Source organism: Staurois parvus, unplaced genomic scaffold (assembly GCF_062004578.1).
Source record: "Staurois parvus isolate SC_StPar_1 unplaced genomic scaffold, SC_StPar_1.0 ptg000637l, whole genome shotgun sequence".
NCBI classification, from domain to species: domain Eukaryota; kingdom Metazoa; phylum Chordata; class Amphibia; order Anura; family Ranidae; genus Staurois; species Staurois parvus.
The window spans coordinates 663,149-685,440 of NW_028318433.1; the positions used below are offsets into that span (position 1 = coordinate 663,149).

General features: G+C 46.9%; 1 protein-coding gene across 2 annotated transcripts; it reads left to right on the forward strand.

The window, feature by feature from the left end:
* Positions 1 to 2,425: 2,425 nt before the first annotated feature.
* LOC149449082 (uncharacterized) lies at positions 2,426 to 19,669 on the forward strand. Of its 2 annotated transcripts, none has more exons than XM_089693839.1 (2): positions 2,426 to 2,788; positions 17,874 to 19,669. In XM_089693839.1, exon 2 carries the CDS (start codon positions 18,008 to 18,010, stop codon positions 19,532 to 19,534), a length of 1,527 nt encoding a protein of 508 aa, XP_089549965.1. In that variant the 5' UTR covers positions 2,426 to 2,788; positions 17,874 to 18,007; the 3' UTR covers positions 19,535 to 19,669. The 2 variants fall into 2 exon arrangements, with proteins under 2 accessions (XP_089549965.1, XP_089549964.1); XM_089693838.1 differs by lacking the exon at positions 2,426 to 2,788 and adding an exon at positions 6,940 to 7,162.
* Positions 19,670 to 22,292: the final 2,623 nt, after the last annotated feature.

Consider the following 22,292-nt stretch of genomic DNA (forward strand, 5'->3'; position numbering starts at 1 on the left):
GGAGGGGAGGGGGGTCCCCTAAACTTCCTGCAAAGTCCCCCATCTGTACAATGTATGGAGCCACTGCAGCAGGACCCCTCCCCCAATCCATACCCCCTCCCCCCCAATCCATACCTCCTCCCCCCTCCTCCCCAAGACATACCCCCTCCCCCCAATCCATACCTCCCCTCCCCCCAATCCATACCTCCCCCCCCCAATCCATACCACCTCCCCCAAATCCATACCTCCTCCCCCCAATCCATAACACCTCCCCCCAATCCATACCTCCTCCCCCCTCCCCCCAATCCATACCCCCTCCCCCCAATCCATACCTCCCCCCTCCCTCCCAATCCATAACACCTACTGCCCCAATCCATACCCCCTCCCCCCCAATCCATACCTCCTCCCCCCTCCCCCCAATCCATAACACCTCCCCCCCCAATCCATACCCCCCCCCCAATCCATACGGGACCCATAGATCTGATAGGAAGGTAAGGAGGAGCACCACAGTGGCTTACCAGGCCAAGTGCCCTCGGCATTAGGATGGTGTCACCAAACCGAAGGAGACAAGGGCCTCTTCCTCACAACCCTGGCCCGGTGGTTGTCAAGGACATTCTACTCCACTGACACCAATGTAAGAGATATACTACTCCTCTGACACCAATGTAAGGGACACAGTACTGCACTGACACCAATGTACGGGACATACTTCTCCACTGACACCAATGTAAGGGACATACTACTCCACTGACACCAATGTAAGGGACATACTACTCCACTGACACCAATGTAAGGATATACTACTCCACTGACACCAATGTAAGGGACATACTACTCCACTGACACCAATGTAAGGACATACTACTCCACTGACACCAATGTAAGGATATACTACTCCACTGACACCAATGTAAGGGACACAGTACTGCACTGACACCAATGTAAGGACATTCTACTCCACTGACACCAATGTAAGAGATATACTACTCCTCTGACACCAATGTAAGGGACATACTACTCCACTGACACCAATGTAAGGGACACAGTACTGCACTGACACCAATGTATGGGACATACTTCTCCACTGACACCAATGTAAGGGACATACTACTCCACTGACACCAATGTAAGGGACATACTACTCCACTGACACCAATGTAAGGACATACTACTCCACTGACACCAATGTAAGGGACACAGTACTGCACTGACACCAATGTAAGGACATTCTACACCACTGACACCAATGTAAGAGATATACTACTCCTCTGACACCAATGTAAGGGACATACTACTCCACTGACACCAATGTAAGGGACACAGTACTGCACTGACACCAATGTACGGGACATACTACTCCACTGACACCAATGTAAGGGACATACTACTCCACTGACACCAATGTAAGGACATGCTACTCCACTGACACCAATGTAAGGGACACAGTACTGCACTGACACCAATGTAAGGGACATACTACTCCACTGACACCAATGTAAGGGACATACTACTCAACTGACACCAATGTAAGGGACATACTACTCCACTGACACCAATGTAAGGGACATACTACTTCACTGACACTAATGTAAGGACATAATACTCCAATGACACCAATGTAAGGACATACTACGCCACTGGCACCAATGTTTGTAAAAAGGCAATGTGTTTGCTGTGCTCCTCGGTGTCAGTGATCTCCCCTCCTATCAGCTGGTGAATGTTCTGCACGGCTCTGGATCCGGGAACTTTGTGCAGCTGTTGTTCTGTCTGTCCTCCTCTCTGCCATGGACAGCTGCTACCCCCCTCCTACATTTACCACCCCCCTCCTCCTCCAGCTGACACCACCTTTCATCCCAGCCCGAGAAAACACAGAGACCCCGTTCTCCAGGCTGGGACTGGGAGAGATCAGATTCCGGGACTGGCAGAGGGAAGTCATATAATCACAGCTCTGATTACTGACAACACTCATGTCATGTAATGGCATTCTACTCCACTGACACCAATGTAAGGGACATACTACTCCACTGACACCAATGTAAGGAACATACTACTCCACTGACACCAATGTAAGGGACATACTACTCCACTGACACCAATGTAAGGGACATACTACTCCACTGACACCAATGTAAGGACATACTACTCCACTGACACCAATGTAAGAGATATACTACACCACTGACACCAATGTAAAGGACATACTACTCCACTGACACCAATGTAATGGACATACTACTCCACTGACACCAATGTAAGAGACATACTACTCCACTGACACCAATGTAAAGGACATACTACTCCACTGACACCAATATAAGAGACATACTACTCCACTGACACCAATGTAAGGACATACTACTCCACTGACACCAATATAAGGACATATTACTCCTCTGTGGGTGTCCCCAGTGTGCCGTCCCCCTTCCCTCGTGTCCCGGGTATTATATACAGTATATACACAGTGTGTCTGTAGAGCCTGTAGTGTCCCGTCTTGTCTATTCTTAGTCTCTATCCATCTGGTGGTGGGGGGAGGGGGGCCTCTCTAATGGGGAATCTTCTTGGCTGTCACATGACCTCCCATGTGGAGGAATCTCCATGTCTGGGTGTGGAATGTAATGGGATCTTCCAGAGAAGACCTTCAGACTCCCCTCCATCTCTCTCCATTGGTGGGGAAACTTTTCCCTCTGAAAGAGTAAAGAGGACATGAGAAGGAAGAGAACGTCTCCACTTCCCGTCACTCAAAGCCAAAGGACTCATCCCAGCCATTCCTGGAGAGAAGGAGGACTAGAGGAATCCAGGAGGAGGACTGGTGAGGGTCTATACAGAGTACCCCTTATATGGTTCAGGAGGGGGCCGCATGCCTGGCACTCCCTTCCCTGGCCAGCTTGGCTGCATGCCTGGCACTCCCTTCCCTGGCCAGCTGGCTGCATGTCTTGCACTCCCTTCCCTGGCCAGCTTGGCTGCATGTCTGGCACTCCCTTCCCTGGCCAGCTTGGCTGCATGCTTGGCACTCCCTTCCCTGGCCAGCTTGGCTCCATGCTCGGATTGGGGGTCCGCTATGGATTTTCTACAGGGACCTCACACTATGTTTTATATATTTGTGTGATTAACCCCCTAATATCCACACCAGACTCAAAGTGTCTTTCATGCATTTTTGGGGGGCTCTTTCATAGAGCAGATGCCATGGAAAGGGTGTGACCCCGGACACAGCGGTGTAGACATGATCCGTCATTACTGGGATCACTCATACATAAGGTGTGGAGTGACAGGATGCAGGGGAACTACAAGAATCAGAAACCCCCCTGATTGTTTCTCTGTCAACCCTACAACACCCTGTCCTCCCTACTGTCCCCCACACTACCCCCTGTCCTCCCTACTGCCCCCACGACATCCCGTGTTCTCCTTACTGTCCCCCACACTGCCCCCTGTCCTCCCCACTGTCCCCCACACTACCCCCTGTCCTCCCTACTGCCCCCACGACATCCCGTGTTCTCCTTACTGTCCCCCACACTGCCCCCTGTCCTCCCTACTGTCCCCCACACTGCCCCCTGTCCTCCCTACTGTCCCCCCAAAATGTTGCCGGTTCTCCCTACTGTCCCCCACAATGCCCCCTGTCCTTCCTACTGTCCCCACACTTCCCCCTGTCATCCCTATATCCCCCACAATGGTCCCTGTCTTCCCTACTGTCCCCACACTGCCCCCTGTCCTCCCTACTGTCCCCACACTGCCCCCTGTCCTCCCTACTGTCCCCACACTGCCCCCTGTCCTCCCTACTGTCCCCACACTGCCCCCTGTCCTCCCTACTGTCCCCACACTGCCCCCTGTCCTCCCTACTGTCCCCCACACTGCGCCCTGTCCTCCCTACTGTCCCCACACTGCCCCCTGTCCTCCCTACTGTCCCCACACTGCCCCCTGTCCTCCCTACTGTCCCCCACACTGCCCCCTGTCCTCCCTACTGTCCCCACACTGCCCCCTGTCCTCCCTACTGTCCCACACACTGCTACTTGTCCTCCCTACTATCCCCCACACTGCCACCTGTCCTCCCTACTGTCCCACACACTGCCCCCTGTCCTCCCTACTGTCCCACACACTGCCCCCTGTCCTCCCTACTGTCCCCACACTGCCCCTTTCCTCCCTACTGTCCTCCACACTGCCCCCTTGTCCTCCCTACTGTCCCACACACTGCTACTTGTCCTCCCTACTGTCCCCACACTACCCCCGTCCCCCTACTGTCCCCCACACTACTCCCTGTCCTCCCTACTGTCCCCCACACTGCCCCCTGTCCTCCCTACTGTCCCCCACACTGCTCCCTGTCCTCCCTACTGTCCCCCACAATGCCCCCTGTCTTCCCTACTGTCCCCCACACTGCCTCCTGTCCTCCCTACTGTCCCCACACTACTCCCTGTCCTCCCTACTGTCCCCCACACTGCCCCCTGTCCTCCCTACTGTCCCCCACACTGCTCCCTGTCCTCCCTACTGTCCCCCACAATGCCCCCTGTCTTCCCTACTGTCCCCCACACTGCCTCCTGTCCTCTCTACTGTCCCCACACTACTCCCTGTCCTCCCTACTGTCCCACACACTGCCCCCCTGTCCTCCTTACTGTCCCCCACAATGCCCCCTGTCCTCCCTACTGTCCCCCACAATGCCCCCTGTCCTCTGTACTGTCTGTACAGGGGGGCTTATCGGAATCTGGAAGCCCCCCCATGTGAATGAGTATGGGGTACATGGTACTGCTACTCATTCACACAAAATAAAATTGTAGTGTAAAAATGACAGGAGACGGTCTGTGACAAGTCCTTTATTAAAAATAAAAATGTAAAAAATGTCCCCCGAATAGATCCAACGTCACTCATGATGCCCGCCTCCATCGCTACCCCGAAAAAGGAAAAAAACTTGTGACTCCGGCTCCCGCCGTCTGACAGCTGCCCCCTCCATGACAGTTCTTACATGCAGTGATGACATCACATGGGGGCGGAGGTTTACTCCACCCCTTGTGACATCATCACACGCTGCAATTGGTCAAAGCATTGCACCTGACCTGTGATCCAGTCAGATTGAACAATAAATGCAGATTTTACCGGGTGTAAAAAATTGGTCAAAAGTGGTTAAAGTAGCTCTCCGCCTACAAGGCCTTGCTGGACGCACAGCAAAAAGACACAAAAGATGCCCCTGGAAACGGTTTGGGAATGTCTCGGCTTATCCGTGTGTCTATGGGGCAATTGTTAGTGTTCAGATCAGCATTTTATACCAGATATTTATTTACCACCCCCCAATAAAATGATATATTTTCTGAAAGCAGAGACCCCGGAGATTAAATGGTGGCAGTTTACATTTGTTATGTGGCAAACTATTTGTGCGGCTTTTTATCAAATGCATATTTTCAGGGAAAGAAATCCATTGAAATGAATGTTAGTGTGCACAAACTCCGTATAATGCCCAGTCATTGGTGAGATAGAAATGATGACGTTGCATCGAGTAAACAGATACCAAACATGTCCAGACTCCAAACTGTGCGCACCTATGACATGGCAAAGAACTATGGGGGCTGAAATCTGCCATAGGGGGCGCTCTCCAATCCTTTACAGGTCATCAGGTTTATATAACGTGTAGTAACCTGTGAATGATGGCCCTCGACTTATTCCTCTCACTCAGACGTGATGTGCCATGCACAGGGGTGGACTGACCATTTGAGCACTTGGGAAAAGCCTGAGGGCCCTGGGTCAGTAGAGGGCCCCATGAAATGCCCCTTTTTATAGGCTTTTTTGGGTGTGCTTTGAATGTGAGCAGGGACACAGGGGCCCCATTATCCCCGATTTCCCCATGAGTTGTCAGTCCGCCCCTGGCCATGCAATGGCTGCTTACATATGCTTGTGTGAACATTTACATTTGTTTGGATGTGCGGGGGAGGGGGGGGGGTAACTATATAACAAGAGAGCTAACATGTCCTCTATGCAATAGTATCAGGTAGGTGACAAGACCTCGTCATGAAGACCTCAGGGATCTATTAGACCCCCAACATCTCCCCTGCCCTCCACTGCTACTAACCCAAGACCTCTACATGAAGACCTCAGGGGTCTATTAGACCCCCAATGTCTCCCCTGCCCTCCCCTGCTACTAAGCCAAGACCTCTTCATGAAGACCTCAGGGATCTATTAGCCCCCCAATGTCTCCCCTGCCCTCCCCTGCTACTAAGCCAAGACCTCTTCATGAAGACCTCAGGGGTCTATTAGACCCCCAGTGTCTCCCCTGCCCTCCACTGCTACTAACCCAACTACAGCAGTCGGGAATGATGGCTCTGAACCTGGAAGTCACAGAATGTTTGTCATTTCGGGGTTCAGTCATCACAGATGAGATCGGGGGATCAGATCCTCTCCAAGCTCCTCCTGCTTAGTAAGATGAAGTGGTTTACCGATGTTCCTCCGTCCTGGACATCCTGAAGGAAACACGGCAGGCACCAGCAGGGGGGAGGGGCGGCACATTCTCTGTACTGTAAAGTGATTGGCTGCTTCTACAGCTGCCCGGATCAATTTTACATGACCGCTGGCTGAAATAATAATACAAACCTCATTTGTGTTTAACCCCTTGAATACCAGAAGGATAAGAAATGTACCTTAGTAGACGAGGGGTCGGGTAATGAGGTGAAGCTCTCCTGACTTCCATCAGCCAATCATGTGGAAGCAAAATTGCATTTTTTTACATTTTCTTTGCATGTGATTGGATATTCTTTGTAAAGTCAGATTTCACCGCATTCACTAAGCTCCGGGGGAAAGTTCTGTGAAAAGTGTAAAGTGAACAGCCTAGTTGTATTTAGTAAATCCCCCCTCTGTCTGTACACTGAACTGTCCGGAATGCAGGTGTGGGGCCAATAATGATGCAGACAGCTGACATACATGACATGTATCCTAATACCCCTCCCCCGCCTCTCCCACCCTACTTAATATAGACCAGCAGACTAGAATATCCTCCTGCGCCCCCCTGCAGGCTGACACAGGATGGGGGATGGTGGGGGACAAGGCAGAGGGGGGGCATGTTCTCATGGAAGATGACTGAATGAGATTTTGAGCTTCACCCTTGTCTTTGCTGGTATATGGAAGATCACTTGGTGGTGGTAATGGAGCTGAACCCGGCAATGAAGCAGATCTACAGTACAGCTACCATTACTGGTCCCTCAATGGTCCCAAGGTCAGTGCAGATCTCCATAATGTTCCTCTCTGCCCCCACCAACTTCCTTCTAACCCCCTCAACAGAGCTACGACCTTCTTTTAGTTTTGTGTTAATTAGACCTCAGCAGGCAGTTGTCACCGACAATCTGTCCAAGAGTTCCCTTTATTGTCCCAGCACCTCAATGAATCCTTTGACCCCCCCCCCCACCCTAGTAAAACAGTCCCAGCAAACAGCTAACCCTTTGATCGTCCCTCATGTTAACCCCTTCCTGCCCAGTGTCATTAGCACAGTGTCAGTACTTTTTTTTTTAGCACTAATCACTGTATTGGTGTCACTGGGGATGTCAGTGACACCAAGTCAGTTTCCCCCAGTGTCAGAACTCCCATGCCAAAATTAAAAAAAAAAATGGTGTGGGGGCCCCAGAAAATCCATACCAGACCCTTATCCTAGCATGCAGCCCGGCAGGTCAGAAAAGGGGGGGGGGGAATGAGCGAGTGCCCCCCCCGTACCATATCAGGCCACATGCCCTCAACATGGGGGGGTACTTTTGGGTGGGGGGTCTCCCATCATCTGAAACAGAGCCTTTTTTTAAAATAATTTTACCGGTGCTGCAGCGGCAGTGGCGGTGATGGCGGACATCGTGATTGGTGTTGGATCTACTGCGGGGGACATTCTTTTAGTTTTTCCATTAATAGAGGACTTGTCACAGACCCTGTCCTGTCTTTTTTCACACTACACTTTTTGTTTTTTTGTGAATGTGTAGCGGTACCATGTACCCCATACTCCTTCACATGGGGGGGCGGGATCTCGGGTCTCCCTTGTTAAAGGGGCCTTCCAGATTCTGATAAGCCCCCTGCCCGCAGACCCCAAAACCACTGGCAAGGGTTGGGGAGAAGGGGCCCTTGTCCCCATCAACATGGGGACAAGGTGCTTTGGGGGGGAGCCCCTCCTGCCCCAAAGCACCCCCCATGTTGAGGGCATGTGGCTTGGTATGGTTTGGGGGTGTGCTTGCTCCCCCCCTTTCCTGACCTGCCGGGCTGCATGCTCGGATAAGAGTTTGGTGTGGATTTGGGGGGACCCCCAAGACATTTTTTATAAAAATTTGGGTGTGGAAGTTCCCCTCAAAATCCATACCAGACCTGAAGGGCTTGGTATGGATGGGAGGGGGGACCCCATGCTGTTTTTTGATTATTTGTTAATTGCCGGCAATTCTTTTACATTCAGCTCTCAGTGGGGAACCCTGCAGACAGCTGAAACATTGCCGCATGGTTGTCACTACTAAAATACCGCATGACTCCATCAAATACCTCCTGAAGTATTTTAGTGGCGGTTACTTCTTCTGACCTCCGGAACAGATTAACTGGTTTTCAATGCATTCCAATGGGAAACCGCGTTTCGGTTTATGAATTTTTTGCTATACAAAAAGTCCCGCAGAACGAATTAAATTCCTAAACCGAGGTATGCCTCTGTGTGTGTATATATATATATACAGTATGTGTGTATTTACATAGACATGGCTTAGTCTGTATATTCTAGGGACATGTGGTGTCAATTAGTCGTACGTTGGCTTGCACCCCTCCCCCTAGGTTGTATGAGGATAAGGTCTCACATGCATTTAGTACATAAAGGTTTAAGTATGTATAAGTTAGGAATGGAAGTCCTTTACACTGTAGGATTCCCTGATTAACATATTCAAATGAAAAAGGAGTTTACATTGAAATCCATCTATTGGCGTCTGTAATATGATGGGATTCAGATGATAGGTAAAGTTCTATTCTATCATGTATATCATTGCTTTCACATGGACCATGCCATCCCCCCACCTCTGATGGAAGATCAGTGTGGCTCTGAAAAGGGGCCCCGAGTATTGGATTTCAGAGAAGGGAGGGGAGCAAGGCTGAAAGTGTTTTCCCTGCATAGGCATTTGTCTCCAGAGACTCCAGTATAGTGGGACTATAAGACGCAGGAGGAAACCCAGCTCACTTTTAGGAGAAGGTGGGGGCTGAATTGCTCCTAACAGAGTACAAGGAAGAGAACAAAGACTGGAGGGGAGACGCTTCCATGAGGAAGAGCTGCCCACTGCTATACACACACATGATTCCACACAATTCCTATCTCAAGAATATAACTACACTTCTATTATTATTAGTTTTCATTCTGGATTTGAAGATTATTCTTGTAAGCTTGCTTGCTATTTCATTATTAAACCCATTTTCAGTTTTTACACAAGAATTGGAAGGACTTTCTATTTTGGACTTTTCTCCCCAATATAAGTTTACAGAATATGGAGACAATTTCGATATTGAACCCATCCACATACAGAAAGAGAAGGGACCATGGAGATGGCACCGTGTGTGTTTAGTATGACTTTAATGAAGAGATTGCATTGCCCTCCCTGAGTCTAGCACTAGTTCCCCCCGAGTAGATGTCTCTTCATTGTCTGGATGTATTGGGGACAGTCGGGGTTCACCTCTCGCCCGCTGATTTTCTAAGGCAGATGGATTCCCTGTTTGTTCTTCTAGAGCAGTGGTGGGCAACCTTTTTTTTCAACTGAGCCAAATCTCGCCAAAACCATGATTGAAATTTATTTTGAGAGCCACATTTTTAAAACTGAAAATACATCTCCCATATAGTAATTCATCCCCCATAGTAATTCATCCCCCATATAGTAATTCATCCCCCATAGTGTAATTCATCCCCCATAGTGTAATTCATCCCCCATAGTAATTCATCCCCCATAGTAATTCATCCCCCATATAGTAATTCATCCCCCATATAGTAATTCATCCTCCATATAGTAATTCATCCCCCATAGTAATTCATCCCCCATATAGTAATTCATCCCCCATAGCAATTCATCCCCCGTATAGTATTTCATCCCTCGTATAGTATTTCATCCCCCGTATAGTATTTCATCCCCCGTATAGTATTTCATCCCCCATATAGTATTTCATCCCCCATATAGTATTTCATCCCTCATATAGTATTTCATCCCCCATATAGTAATTCATCCCTCATATAGTATTTCATCCCTCATATAGTATTTCATCCCCCCATATAGTATTTCATCCCTCATATAGTATTTCATCCCCCCATATAGTATTTCATCCCTCATATAGTATTTCATCCCTCATATAGTAATTCATCCCTCATATAGTATTTCATCCCCCCATATAGTAATTCATCCCTCATATAGTATTTCATCCCCCCATATAGTATTTCATCCCCCCATATAGTATTTCATCCCTCATATAGTAATTCATCCCTCATATAGTATTTCATCCCCCCATATAGTATTTCATCCCCCCATATAGTATTTCATCCCCCCATATAGTATTTCATCCCTCATATAGTAATTCATCCCTCATATAGTATTTCATCCCTCATATAGTATTTCATCCCTCATATAGTATTTCATCCCTCATATAGTATTTCATCCCCCATATAGTATTTCATCCCCCCATATAGTATTTCATCCCCTCATATAGTATTTCATCCCTCATATAGTATTTCATCCCCCCATATAGTATTTCATCCCTCATACAGTAATTCATCCCTCATATAGTAATTCATCCCCCATATAGTATTTCATCCCTCATATAGTATTTCATCCCCCCATATAGTATTTCATCCCTCATATAGTAATTCATCCCCCCATATAGTATTTCATCCCCCCATATAGTATTTCATCCCCCCATATAGTATTTCATCCCTCATATAGTAATTCATCCCTGATATAGTATTTCATCCCCCCATATAGTATTTCATCCCCCCATATAGTATTTCATCCCTCATAAAGTAATTCATCCCTCATATAGTATTTCATCCCCCACAGTACTATTCCCCCCCCCCCCCTTCTAGTAAGCCAAGTCCCCCGTGTCAATTCACTTACCTTTTGCGTTCCTCTCGCTGTCTTCCCGCGCCGTTCGGGTCTTCAGGGCGGACTGTGAGAGGAGCCTAGCTCCCCTCCCCTCACGTTCGGCACGCTGCCCCGCCTACACACATCCTGACAGCCACATCCGCAAGCCGGATTAAAAGGTCCGCGCGGACTTTTGGGGCTGCCAACCGAGAGGAGGCAGGGGAGCGGCCGACCGAGAGGAGGGAGGGGAGCAGGCGCCCGGCACACAGAAGAGCCGCATTAGACTGGGTAAAGAGCCGCATGTGGCTCGCGAGCCGCGGCTTGCCGACCACTGTTCTAGAGGGTCCTTAAAAAGAGGTTCTCACTCTTCCAGGTCCATTATTTCTGATTGAATTTGAAAAGTTCTAAGTGGATTGAACAGATTGTTTTTCAGGCCTATGAATTACGTGACAAAGTGCCTCCTTTCCATTATTGAAGCCCAATTGTTTCTCTCTGATTTTGTTTTTCTACATTCTACAGGTATGCCATTTGACAGGCAGGTCTGAAGCATTACTAAAGGATTTTTTTTTTAATTAAAATAACACACATGGTACCCTTCCCTGCTCCCTGCAATGGTACTGCACAGAGCAGCCCCAAACCTCCTCTTCTGGGGTCCCCTGCTGGATATTTTAAGCTCCTTTTCTTCAGTTTCTTCCCTGTAGCAAGCCACTTGCTCTGGGGACTGGCATGTGGACTAACTCCCCAGGGCCGGTCTGCGTGTGTCTATAGATATACACAGAGTGGCTCAGCCCCACCCCCTGCTCTCAGGATTTACCTGACAGTAGAAGGAGCCAATGGTTCCCACTGCTGCCCGATCCTCCTGTGAGAAGAGAAAGATGGGAGAAGAACCGCAGTCGGGCTCAGTGCTGGATCAATGCAGGACTCAGGTAAGTGTTTGGTTGGGACACAGAAAGTGGCAGAACATTGTTTACCTTAATGTGGGGAATGCTTTAAGGGAAGAAAAGATTTTATCTTCAGGGCCAGTTCCCACCATAACCACCTGCAGACCAGTGACGTGCCCATACGTTGCCGGACCTTCGCTGGTGATACTGGGATGATGGCTGCAGCTGAAGAAGTCATCCCGGTGTTGTTTATTAGAGCCGAGGGTCTGCTTTCTTATAAAAGCAATCCAACCAGATAATTAGCCGCTGGATTGCTTTTACAAGCAATGGGAGGGGACCTATTCCCTCCCACCACCTTCTGTGGCCCTCTCAGCCTCTCCTGTCCCATAGAAGCAAACAGAGGCCAGATTGGCCCTGATGGCCTCCATGATACAGGAAGATGGAAGTGATGAGCATTCATCCCTTCTGGTTTTCTGGAATATAAAATGGTAAGGCCCCTTTCACACCGGGTGGGCCCGTCAGCGGATCCTCTTGCTCAGCGGGGGATCTGTCTGCTGATCGCTGTTGGGCAAATGGATGACAAGCCTGCGTCTGCTTCACTTATACAGAGCGGACATGGACACGGCCTGCTGTCCTCTATGGGCGGTCAGACTGCCATGTGATCCGATCCGATGGACAGAAGGGGAATGGATCCCCATCTGTCTCTTTTTGGTGGATCGGATCGGATGTCGGCGAGTGTAAAGGGACACATATCCGTTTACACCTGCCGCTCCATAGAGGAGAATAGAGGTTCTGATCGGGTCCGGACCCAATCAGAACGTCCGTGTGAAAGGGGTCTAAAGTATCTGATTACACTGATCTTGGTGCGATCAGATGTTAAGGGCAGGGGAGAGATTTGGAGGCTAATACACCCCAGATCTCTCCATAAAGAGTACCTGTCACTGCCTATTGCTATCACAGGGGATATTTATATTTTCTGTGATACCAATAAAAGTGATACCAATGTAAAGTGACAATGTCAACAAAATAAATGGAAAGAAATATGCAGCCCCCCTCCCCCCCGTGCTTGTGCGCAAAAGGTGAATGCACGAGACATGTCGCACGCTTTCAAACAGCGATGGTCCCACACATGTGAGGTAACACCGTGAACATCAGATCGAGGGCAGTAATTCTAGTACAAGACCTCCTGTGTAAATCTAAAGTGGGGCCCTGTAAAGGCTTTTATAGCATCTCCTGTGGATAATGACATTTACATCATTTGTGGCTGTTGCAGGCGTGCGCACTTTTAAAGAATGACACGTTTGGTATTTATTCACTCGCCGTAACATACATTTTTAAATTTATACCGCGTGTAAAAAATTGCAACACCCTTCATTTTATTCTCTAGGACCTCCGCTATAAAAAGTCTATAACGTTTGGGGCTCTAACTGATTTTCTAGCAAAAAATCTGATTTTGAAATGTAAATAAAAATGGTCAGAAAAGGCCTGATCTTCAAGTGGATACATTGCACAGGAACGTGCTGCGCATGCAATGCTCTGTGCGTTCCAGTGCGATTCACATGCTATCTGGGTGCAGTATGATTTCACACCATTCATTTGAATTGGCTGAAATGGCAGCAGACCACAGCTAAAGTTGTGCTTGGACTACTTCACAAAACACACAGCAACCGGACCGCATGGAACGTCAGTACTTCTGTGCCATGCCATCCAGTGCAGGAAAATGCCCTGTGATTGTGGCCTGAGTTTGGGGTGTCGTTAGCATTGCACTGACACCAGGTGGGGGACACAAACATGGACCTCAGATTTCCCACATCACATTCTGGTGTCAACTGGCCCTCAGAACCACTCTAAACACATAAGCTTCATAGATATTGGGACACGATTGTCGGCACCATTAATCAAGCTTTTTTCAATGACATCAAACTGAACCCAAACCCCTTCACGCCTGAAGGTACAACAAATGTTAATGCCTAAGCACAATTTTGCAGCTTTGATATGCGTTAGTGAAACCGTCATCACAACTACTTTGTGCATCCAGTTGGTAAATGGTAATGGACATCTCCTGATTTTATTTTTATGTGATCAAAGGAAAACAGGCCCAAAATAGTGAAAATCATTTTTTCTAAAGTTAGCTGTATATTTCTTGCTGCTGCCATAACCTACCACCAAAGGGCAACCCCCAACAATTCTCCTGCCCCCGACGATGGCAGCAATACCTCGTATGTGTATGTTAGTTGCTGTTTGTACCCGGAGTACAGCCCAGGAACAGTACTGCGCATTTTTCTTTACATTTTTTTTTACCTACTAAAACACACCGACACTAACTGACACTGATACTAATTTACATAAATAAATAACCCCCCCAAAATACTGACTCTGACCTTAACCTTTGACCCTGACCTTGACCCAAACACTAACCCTGGCACTGTCCTAGATCAAACCTTCATCTACGTATTTTTGTTATTTTAAATTACTGTTATTATTATTAATATTATTATTGATTGATTTTTTTACAAACTGTTGTTTTTTTTTTTTCTGAGAGGAGAGACAATGTAAGAAAACACGTGGGGCGAGCTTCACAGTGACGCCTCATTGTGATAGCCAATCAGAGGCTCACAGTGATCAGGTGACCCAGAGTTGGGAGTTCTGAGTTTTGATCATTAGTATGGGACCCAGAGGTCTCAGTGAGACCCCCGCCTCTGTGCTGGGAGATGGCCATACGGCGCGCTCCCACCACAAAGACAGACATGCAAATACAGTGAGGAACAGAAGTATTTGAACCCCCTGCGATTCTGCAAGTTCTCCCACGTAGAAATCATGGAGGGTCTGACATTCACATTGGAGGGGATTCCCACTCTGAGGACAGAATTCAGGAAATCACATTGTATGATTTGTAAAGAATGTATTTGTCTCACACGGCTGAACAGAAGTATTTGAACCCCTGAGAAGATCCGTGTTAATATTTGGTACAGAAGCCTTTGTCTGCAATTACAGAGGTCAGACGTTTCCTGTAGTCCTTGGCCAGGTTTGCACTGCAACAGGGATTTTGGCCGACTCCTCCACACAGATCTCCTCTAGATCTGTCAGGTTTCGGGGCTGTCGCTGAGCAACACGGAGTTTCAGCTCCCTCCAAAGATGTTCTATTGGATTTAGGTGTGGAGACTGGCTAGGCCACTCCAGAACCTTGATATGCTTCTTACTGAGCCACTCCTTGGTTCTCCTGGCTGTGTGCTTCATGTCGTTGTCACATTGGAAGACCCAGCCACGACCCATCTTCAATGCTCTGACTGAGGGAAGGAGGTTGTTGCTAAAAATCTCACAATAAATGGCCCCATTCATCCTCTCCTTAATACAGTGCAGTCGCCGTGTCCCCTTCGCAGAAAAGCACCCCCAAAGCATGATGTTACCACCCCCATGCTTCACAGTAGGGATGGTATTCTTCGGATGCAACTCATCCTTCTTTTTCCTCCAAACACGACGAGGGAAGTTTAGACCAAAAAGTTCTACTTTGGTCTCATCTGACCACATGACTTTCTCCCATGCCTCCTCTGGATCATCCAGATGGTCATTGGCAAACTTCAGACGGGCCTGGACATGTGATGACTTGAGCAGGGGAACCTTCCATGCAATGCATGATTTGTAACCATGACGGCGTAGTGTTCTACCGACAGTGACCTTTGAAACTGTGGTCCCAGCTCTCTTCATGTCATTGACCAGCTCTTCCCTTGTAGTTCTGGGCTGATTCCTCACCTTTCTTCTCATCAGTGATACCCCACGAGGTGTGAGCTTGCATGGAGCCCCAGTCCGAGGGAGACTGACAGTCGTCTTTAGCCTCTTCCATTTTCTAACAATTGCTCCAACAGTTGATCTATTTTCACCAAGCTGCTTGGCAATTGCCCCGTAGCCCTTTCCAGCCTTGTGCAGGTCCACAATTTTGTTTCTGGTGTCTTTTAACAGCTCCTGATCTTGCCCATGGTAGTAGTCAGCGTCTGACTGACTGTGGGGTGGACAGGTGTCTTTAAAGAGCTCAGACAGGTGCTACTAAGTTAGATTAATGAGTGGAGTAGAGGTGGACTTTTTAAAGGTGCAGTAACAGGTCTTTGAGAGCCAGAATTCTTGCTGTTTCTTAGGGGTTCAAATACTTCTGTTCAGCCGTGCGAGACAAATACATTCTTTACAAATCATACAATGTGATCTCCTGAATTTTGTTTTTTAAATTCTGTCTCTCAGAGTGGGAATGCACCTACAATGTGAATTCCAGACCCCTCCATGATTTCTAAGTGGGAGAACTTGCAAAATCGCAGGGTGTTCAAATACTTCTGTTCCTCACTGTAAGATGGTAATGTGATGCAAGGTGTACTCCTATTATTATTATTATTACATGGAGTTTATATAGCGCCAAAGGGTTTGCTCAGCGCTGTACAATAGAGGGGGGACAATACATGAAACATTACAGCACCTACAAACAGCACACGAGGGGTTATAGGGCCCTTCTCTTTCGAGCTTACAATCTAGAAGGGAGGGGGTAGTGGTACAGGAGGAAGTGGCTGTGGGGGATGGAGTGGTAGGAGGAATGAAGGAGAGCAGCAGTTAGGTGAGGGTGGGGTAGGCTTCCCTGAAGAGGTGGGTTTTCAGGGAGCGCCTGAAGGTGAGGAGGGAAGGTGACAGTCTGATGGATTGGGGTAGGGAGTTCCAGAGGATGGGGGAGGACCTGGAGAAGTCTTGCAGACGTGCGTGTGAGGAGGAGACCAGGGAGCAAGATAGAAGGAGGTCCTGTGAAGAGCGGAGGGTACGGGTAGGGTGGTACTTGGGAATCAGGTTGGTGAGGTAGTTAGGGGCAGTGTTGTGAACGGCTTTGTAGGTCAGAGTGAGCAGTTTGAATTTGATGCGTTGGGCGATAGGGAGCCAGTGGAGGGAGAAGCAGAGGGGGGTGGAGCCAGTGGAGGGAGAGGCAGAGGGGGGTGGCAGAGTTGGAGCGGGTGGTGAGGTGGATGAGTCTAGCCGCTGAGTTCAGGATGGTCTGAAGCGGGGAGAGCCTGCACTGGGGTAGGTCGGTGAGGAGGGAGTTGCAGTAGTCCAGGCGTGAGATAATCAGGGAGTGTACGAGTAGTTTAGTGGTGTCTGGGGTAAGGAAGGTGCGTATCTTGGCGATATTGCGGAGGTGGAGCCTGCATGTGTTTGTAAGTGATTTGACATGAGGTTGGAAGGAGAGGTTAGAGTCCAGAATGACTCCAAGGACTTTGGCTTGCGGGACGGGATTGATGGTGGTGATGTTAGTAGTGATGGATAGGATGGGGGGGGCAGGGGGGAAGACGAGAAGCTCGGTTTTGGAGAGGTTAAGCTTGAGGAAATGGAGCGACATCCAGTCAGAGATGTCGTTTAGGAGGTGGGTGATGAGGGCGGAGAAAGTGGAGGTGAGGTGGGGGGTGGAGAGGTAAATTTGAGTGTCATCAGCGTAGAGGTGGTAGTTGAAGCCGTGGGAGTGTATGAGTTTGCCAAGGGAGGAGGTGTAGATGGAGAAGAGAAGGGGTCCAAGGACAGAGCCCTGGGGGACCCTAACAGAGAGGGGGAGGGAAGGGGAGGTGGCACCATTGTAGGAAACGCTGAAGGAGCGTCGGGAAAGGTAAGAGGAGAACCAGGAGAGAGCGGTGCCTCTGATGCCAAGGGAGAGTAGTTTATTAAGGAGGAGGGGGTGGTCAACTGTGTCGAATACTTTTGAATTTTAACATATTATTTTTCTATCCCAAGTGGACCATGATGGCTGTGAAAACCCAATAGCATAAGGCTGTTGTGCGCTATGTTACACGTTTCTGACTTTGGATGTGTTTCATTATCTGACAATGCATGTTGTGATACTGATTGTACTCTGATGTCAACTCTGGAATGTTTTGGATGTTTTCATAAATTTTCTTTTTAATTAAAAAAATATAGAAAACATCTTTATTTAGCCCTTTATATAGAATTCTGAGTTTTTTGTTTTTCTGTACAGGTGGATTGAAGAACCAATTTTTCAGTCATGCTGGTCGAGCCAAATGGATATCTTAGGTGATGGAACGTCTTTATCGTAGTTCACTGGAGGATTCACACAGGACACGAGACATATCATTGTTCTCAATGTTGTAAATGGTTTGGAAGCCATATCAGTGTTCTGAATGTGATAAAACCTTTACATCAAAGGATCAACTTATCAAACACCAGAGGATTCACACCAGAGAGAAGCCACATCAATGTTCTGAATGTGATAAAGCTTTTACAGTGAAGTCACATCTTATCAAACACCAGAGGATTCACACCGGAGAGAAGCCATATCAGTGTTCTGAATGTGATAAAGCTTTTATACAGAAGTCAAATCTTATCACACACCAGAGGATTCACACTGGAGAGAAGCCATATCAATGTTCTGAATGTGATAAAGCTTTTACAACAAAAGGTAATCTTATAAAACACAAGAGGATTCACACTGGAGAGAAGCCATATCAGTGTTCTGAATGTGATAAAGCTTTTACAATGAAAGGTAAGCTTATGACACACCAGAGGATTCACACTGGAGATAAGACATATCAGTGTTCTGAATGTGATAAAGCTTTTACGCAGAAGTGCTATCTTATCACACACCAGAGGATTCACACTGGAGTGAAGTCATATCAGTGTTCTGAATGTGATAAAGCTTTTACAATGAAGTCAGATCTTATCATATACCAGAGGATTCACACTGGAGAAAAGCCACATCAATGTTCTGAATGTGATAAAGCTTTTACAGTGAAGTCAGATCTTATCAAACACCAGAGGATTCACACTGGAGAAAAGCCACATCAATGTTCTGAATGTGATAAAGCTTTTACAGTGAAGTCACATCTTATCAAACACCAGAGGATTCACACTGGAGAAAAGCCACATCAATGTTCTGAATGTGATAAAGCTTTTACAACAAAAGATTATCTTATAAAACACAAGAGGATTCACACTGGAGAGAAGCCATATCAGTGTTCTGAATGTGATAAAGCTTTTACAATGAAAGGTAAGCTTAAGACACACCAGAGGATTCACACTGGAGATAAGACATATCAGTGTTCTGAATGTGATAAAGCTTTTACGCAGAAGCGCTATCTTATCGCACACCAGAGGATTCACACTGGAGAGAAGTCATATCAGTGTTCTGAATGTGATAAAGCTTTTACAATGAAGTCAGATCTTATCATACACCAGAGGATTCACACCGGAGAGAAGCCATATCAGTGTTCTGAATGTGATAAAGCTTTTACAGTGAAGTCACATCTTATCACACACCAGAGGATTCACACTGGAGAGAAGCCATATCAGTGTTCTGAATGTGATAAAGCTTTTACAGTGAAGTCACATCTTATCAAACACCAGAGGATTCACACCGGAGAGAAGCCATATCAATGTTCTGAATGTGATAAAGCTTTTACAACAAAAGAGTATCTTATGAAACACAAGAGGATTCACACTGGAGAGAAGCCATATCAGTGTTCTGAATGTGATAAAGCTTTTACAATGAAAGGTAAGCTTATGAAACACCAGAGGATTCACACTGGAGAGAAGCCATATCAGTGTTCTGAATGTGATAAAGCTTTTACAATTAAATGTAATCTTATGAAACACTGGAGAGAAGTCATATCAGTGTTCTGAATGTGACAAAGCTTTTACACAGAAGTCAAATCTTATCATGCACCAGAGAGTCCACACTAGAGAGAAGCCATATCAATGTTCTGAATGTGATAAAGCTTTTACAACAAAAGATTATCTTATGAAACACAAGAGGATTCATACTGGAGATAAGACATATCAGTGTTCTGAATGTGATAAAGCTTTTACAATGAAGTCAGATCTTATCACACACCAGATGATTCACACTGGAGAGAAGCCATATCAGTGTTCTGAATGCAATACCACTTTTAGACAAGCGTCATCCCTCATCAGACACCAGATGATTCACATTGGAGAGAAGCCACATCAATGTTCTGAATGTGATAAAGCTTTTAAAACTAAGTCAGAGCTTATCATACACAGGACAGTTCACACTGGAAAGCAGCTTTGAGTGTTCTGAATGTGATAAAATGTTTACAACCAACAGCAAACTTATCATGCACCAGAATACTCACACTGGAGAAAGGCCATATCAGTGTTCTGAATGTGGCAAAGCTTTTGTATATAAGGAAAGCCTTATTATACACCAGAGGAGTCACACTGGAGAGAAGCCATATCACTGCTCTCAATGTGACAAATCTTTTAAACATAGAGAACAACTTAACACACACAAGAGGGTCCACACCACAGAAAATCTGTAGCCGTGTTGTGAGTGTAACAGATTTTTTTACATAAGTCACAGCTGATCACACACCAGAGGATTCGCAGGCTTCAGCTGCAGGAGGTAATGGGGAGAAGGGGGGTTTAAAGGGATAGAAGCTCAAGACTATTTTACCATTTGACTATTTTTTTCAGACAAGTATTGACAGTGAATTGTGTTTCCTAATGATTTTAATCTCTATCCTTTTTATGGAGCTTTGACTGAACATGGAATATATTTTCATCATTCATTAACTGAGCTGTGTTCCCAAGTGTTTTCTTCATTGTCAGATCCTGGGCTAATGCATTACCAACACTGCCTCAGCACCAAGACTAGGTAATGGTCAAGTGGCATCTTACCAAGCCTCCAAAGCCTCAGTGGGAGAGACTTCTCTAGATTCTGCTGACTATTCCAATATCCGTCTAGCTTGAGGGCTCCAGCTACGCTCACCTTGTCCATGCCTCCCTTCACATATTCCACCTCCCCTCCAGTGATCAATGCCTTATTTTCAGGTTCCTCCTCCTCTTATGGATGACAGCTTTACAGGTAGGACTGCAACAGGGACAACAGCCATGGAGAATTCTCTGTCCAGTAAGAAATCAAATTCCTAAGCTGGTGTAGGCCTTCCAACACCAATTCACTGCTGTTTGTTTGGGATGTGTTCAACAGTACCACTTACACCCAGCTGGCTGCTTGTCTTCCATCTTGTCCTGCCACAAGTCCAAGGGATTCCATCAGGAGAAGATTGGACTTCCTTATTATATTGTCTCTCTGTTCAGCTATTGCTCCTCTCCATAGACCAATCACATACTACGACTGCATCTTCTGGGGGACTGAAATTCCTCTGACTCGGGTTCTCTTCAATGACTCTGAATAGTCAATTCTCTTTTTTTGGGTAGATATTGTTTGTGAAGAACCCTTTTTTGACCCTAGAAACATTCTGATGTTGACCCTAAAGTGTAACTATGGTTAGAATTAATATTTACATAAAGGGTGCAATCTGTCCTGAACCACTTATGGTGATGTCCCAGTTCAGCACATTACACCTTTAGGATTTGTAATCTACCCAAATGTATTATACATCAGTTTTTCATGTCAGAGGGCTTTAATGTGGTAGAAAATGTGGATACGTATATTTTATTTGTTTTTCTAGGTAACACTTGTGATGTCACTACACTCCTAATGTAAATACGATGCAAAAGAGTTTTGTTTTTGTTGCTTTTACAGTGCTCTCCCATCACCTTCTGTGGCACTCTCGGCCTCTCCTGTCCCATAGAAGCAAACAGAGGCCAGATCGGCCCTGATGGCCTCCATGATACAGGAAGACGGAAGTGATGAGCATTCATGCCTTCTGGTTTTCTGGAATATAAAATGGTAAGGCCCCTATCACACCGGGTGGGCCCGTCAGCAGATCCTCTTGCTCAGCGGGGGATCTGTCTGCTGATCATTGTTGGGCAAATGGATGACAAGTCTGCGTCTGCTTCGCTTATACAGAGCGGACATGGACACGGCCCGCTGTCCTCTATGGGCGGTCAGACTGCCATGTGATCCGATCCAATGGACAGAAGGGGAATGGATCCCCATCTGTCTCTTTTTTGTGGATCGGATCGGATGTCAGCGAGTGTAAAGGGACACATATCCGTTTACACCTGCCACTCCATAGAGAATAGAGGTTCTGATCGGGTCTGGACCCAATCGGAACGTTCATGTGAAAGAGGCCTAAAGTATCTGATTACACCGATCTTGGTGCGATCAGATGTTAAGGGCAGAGGAGAGATTTGGAGGCTATTAGACCCCAGATCTCTCCATAAACAGTACCTGAAAGGATAATATAACATAATCAGCTCCATTTTGTTATACAAGATGTTTGCTTAAAAAATATATGACTTTTGTAAACATTAAGAGAAAAGTTTGTACTGTATGTATTCTTTACAGGAAACTAACTGTGTTTACAAGTTTTTTGAGGAAGTAACTTTCGGTTAGACCGTGGCCGTAGTCTGGGCGTTGTGCTAAGATCATGAGTTAGTCTGACCACAACCATCTGGCCAGAAACTAGTTCTGCAAAGTTTAATGACAATTAAGGTGCAAATATTAAAGATA

Coding starts and splice junctions, on each gene's coding strand:
- LOC149449082 (XM_089693839.1), top strand. CDS start 18,008: ATGGTTTGGAAGCCATATCAGTGTTCTGAATGTGATAAAACCTTTACA.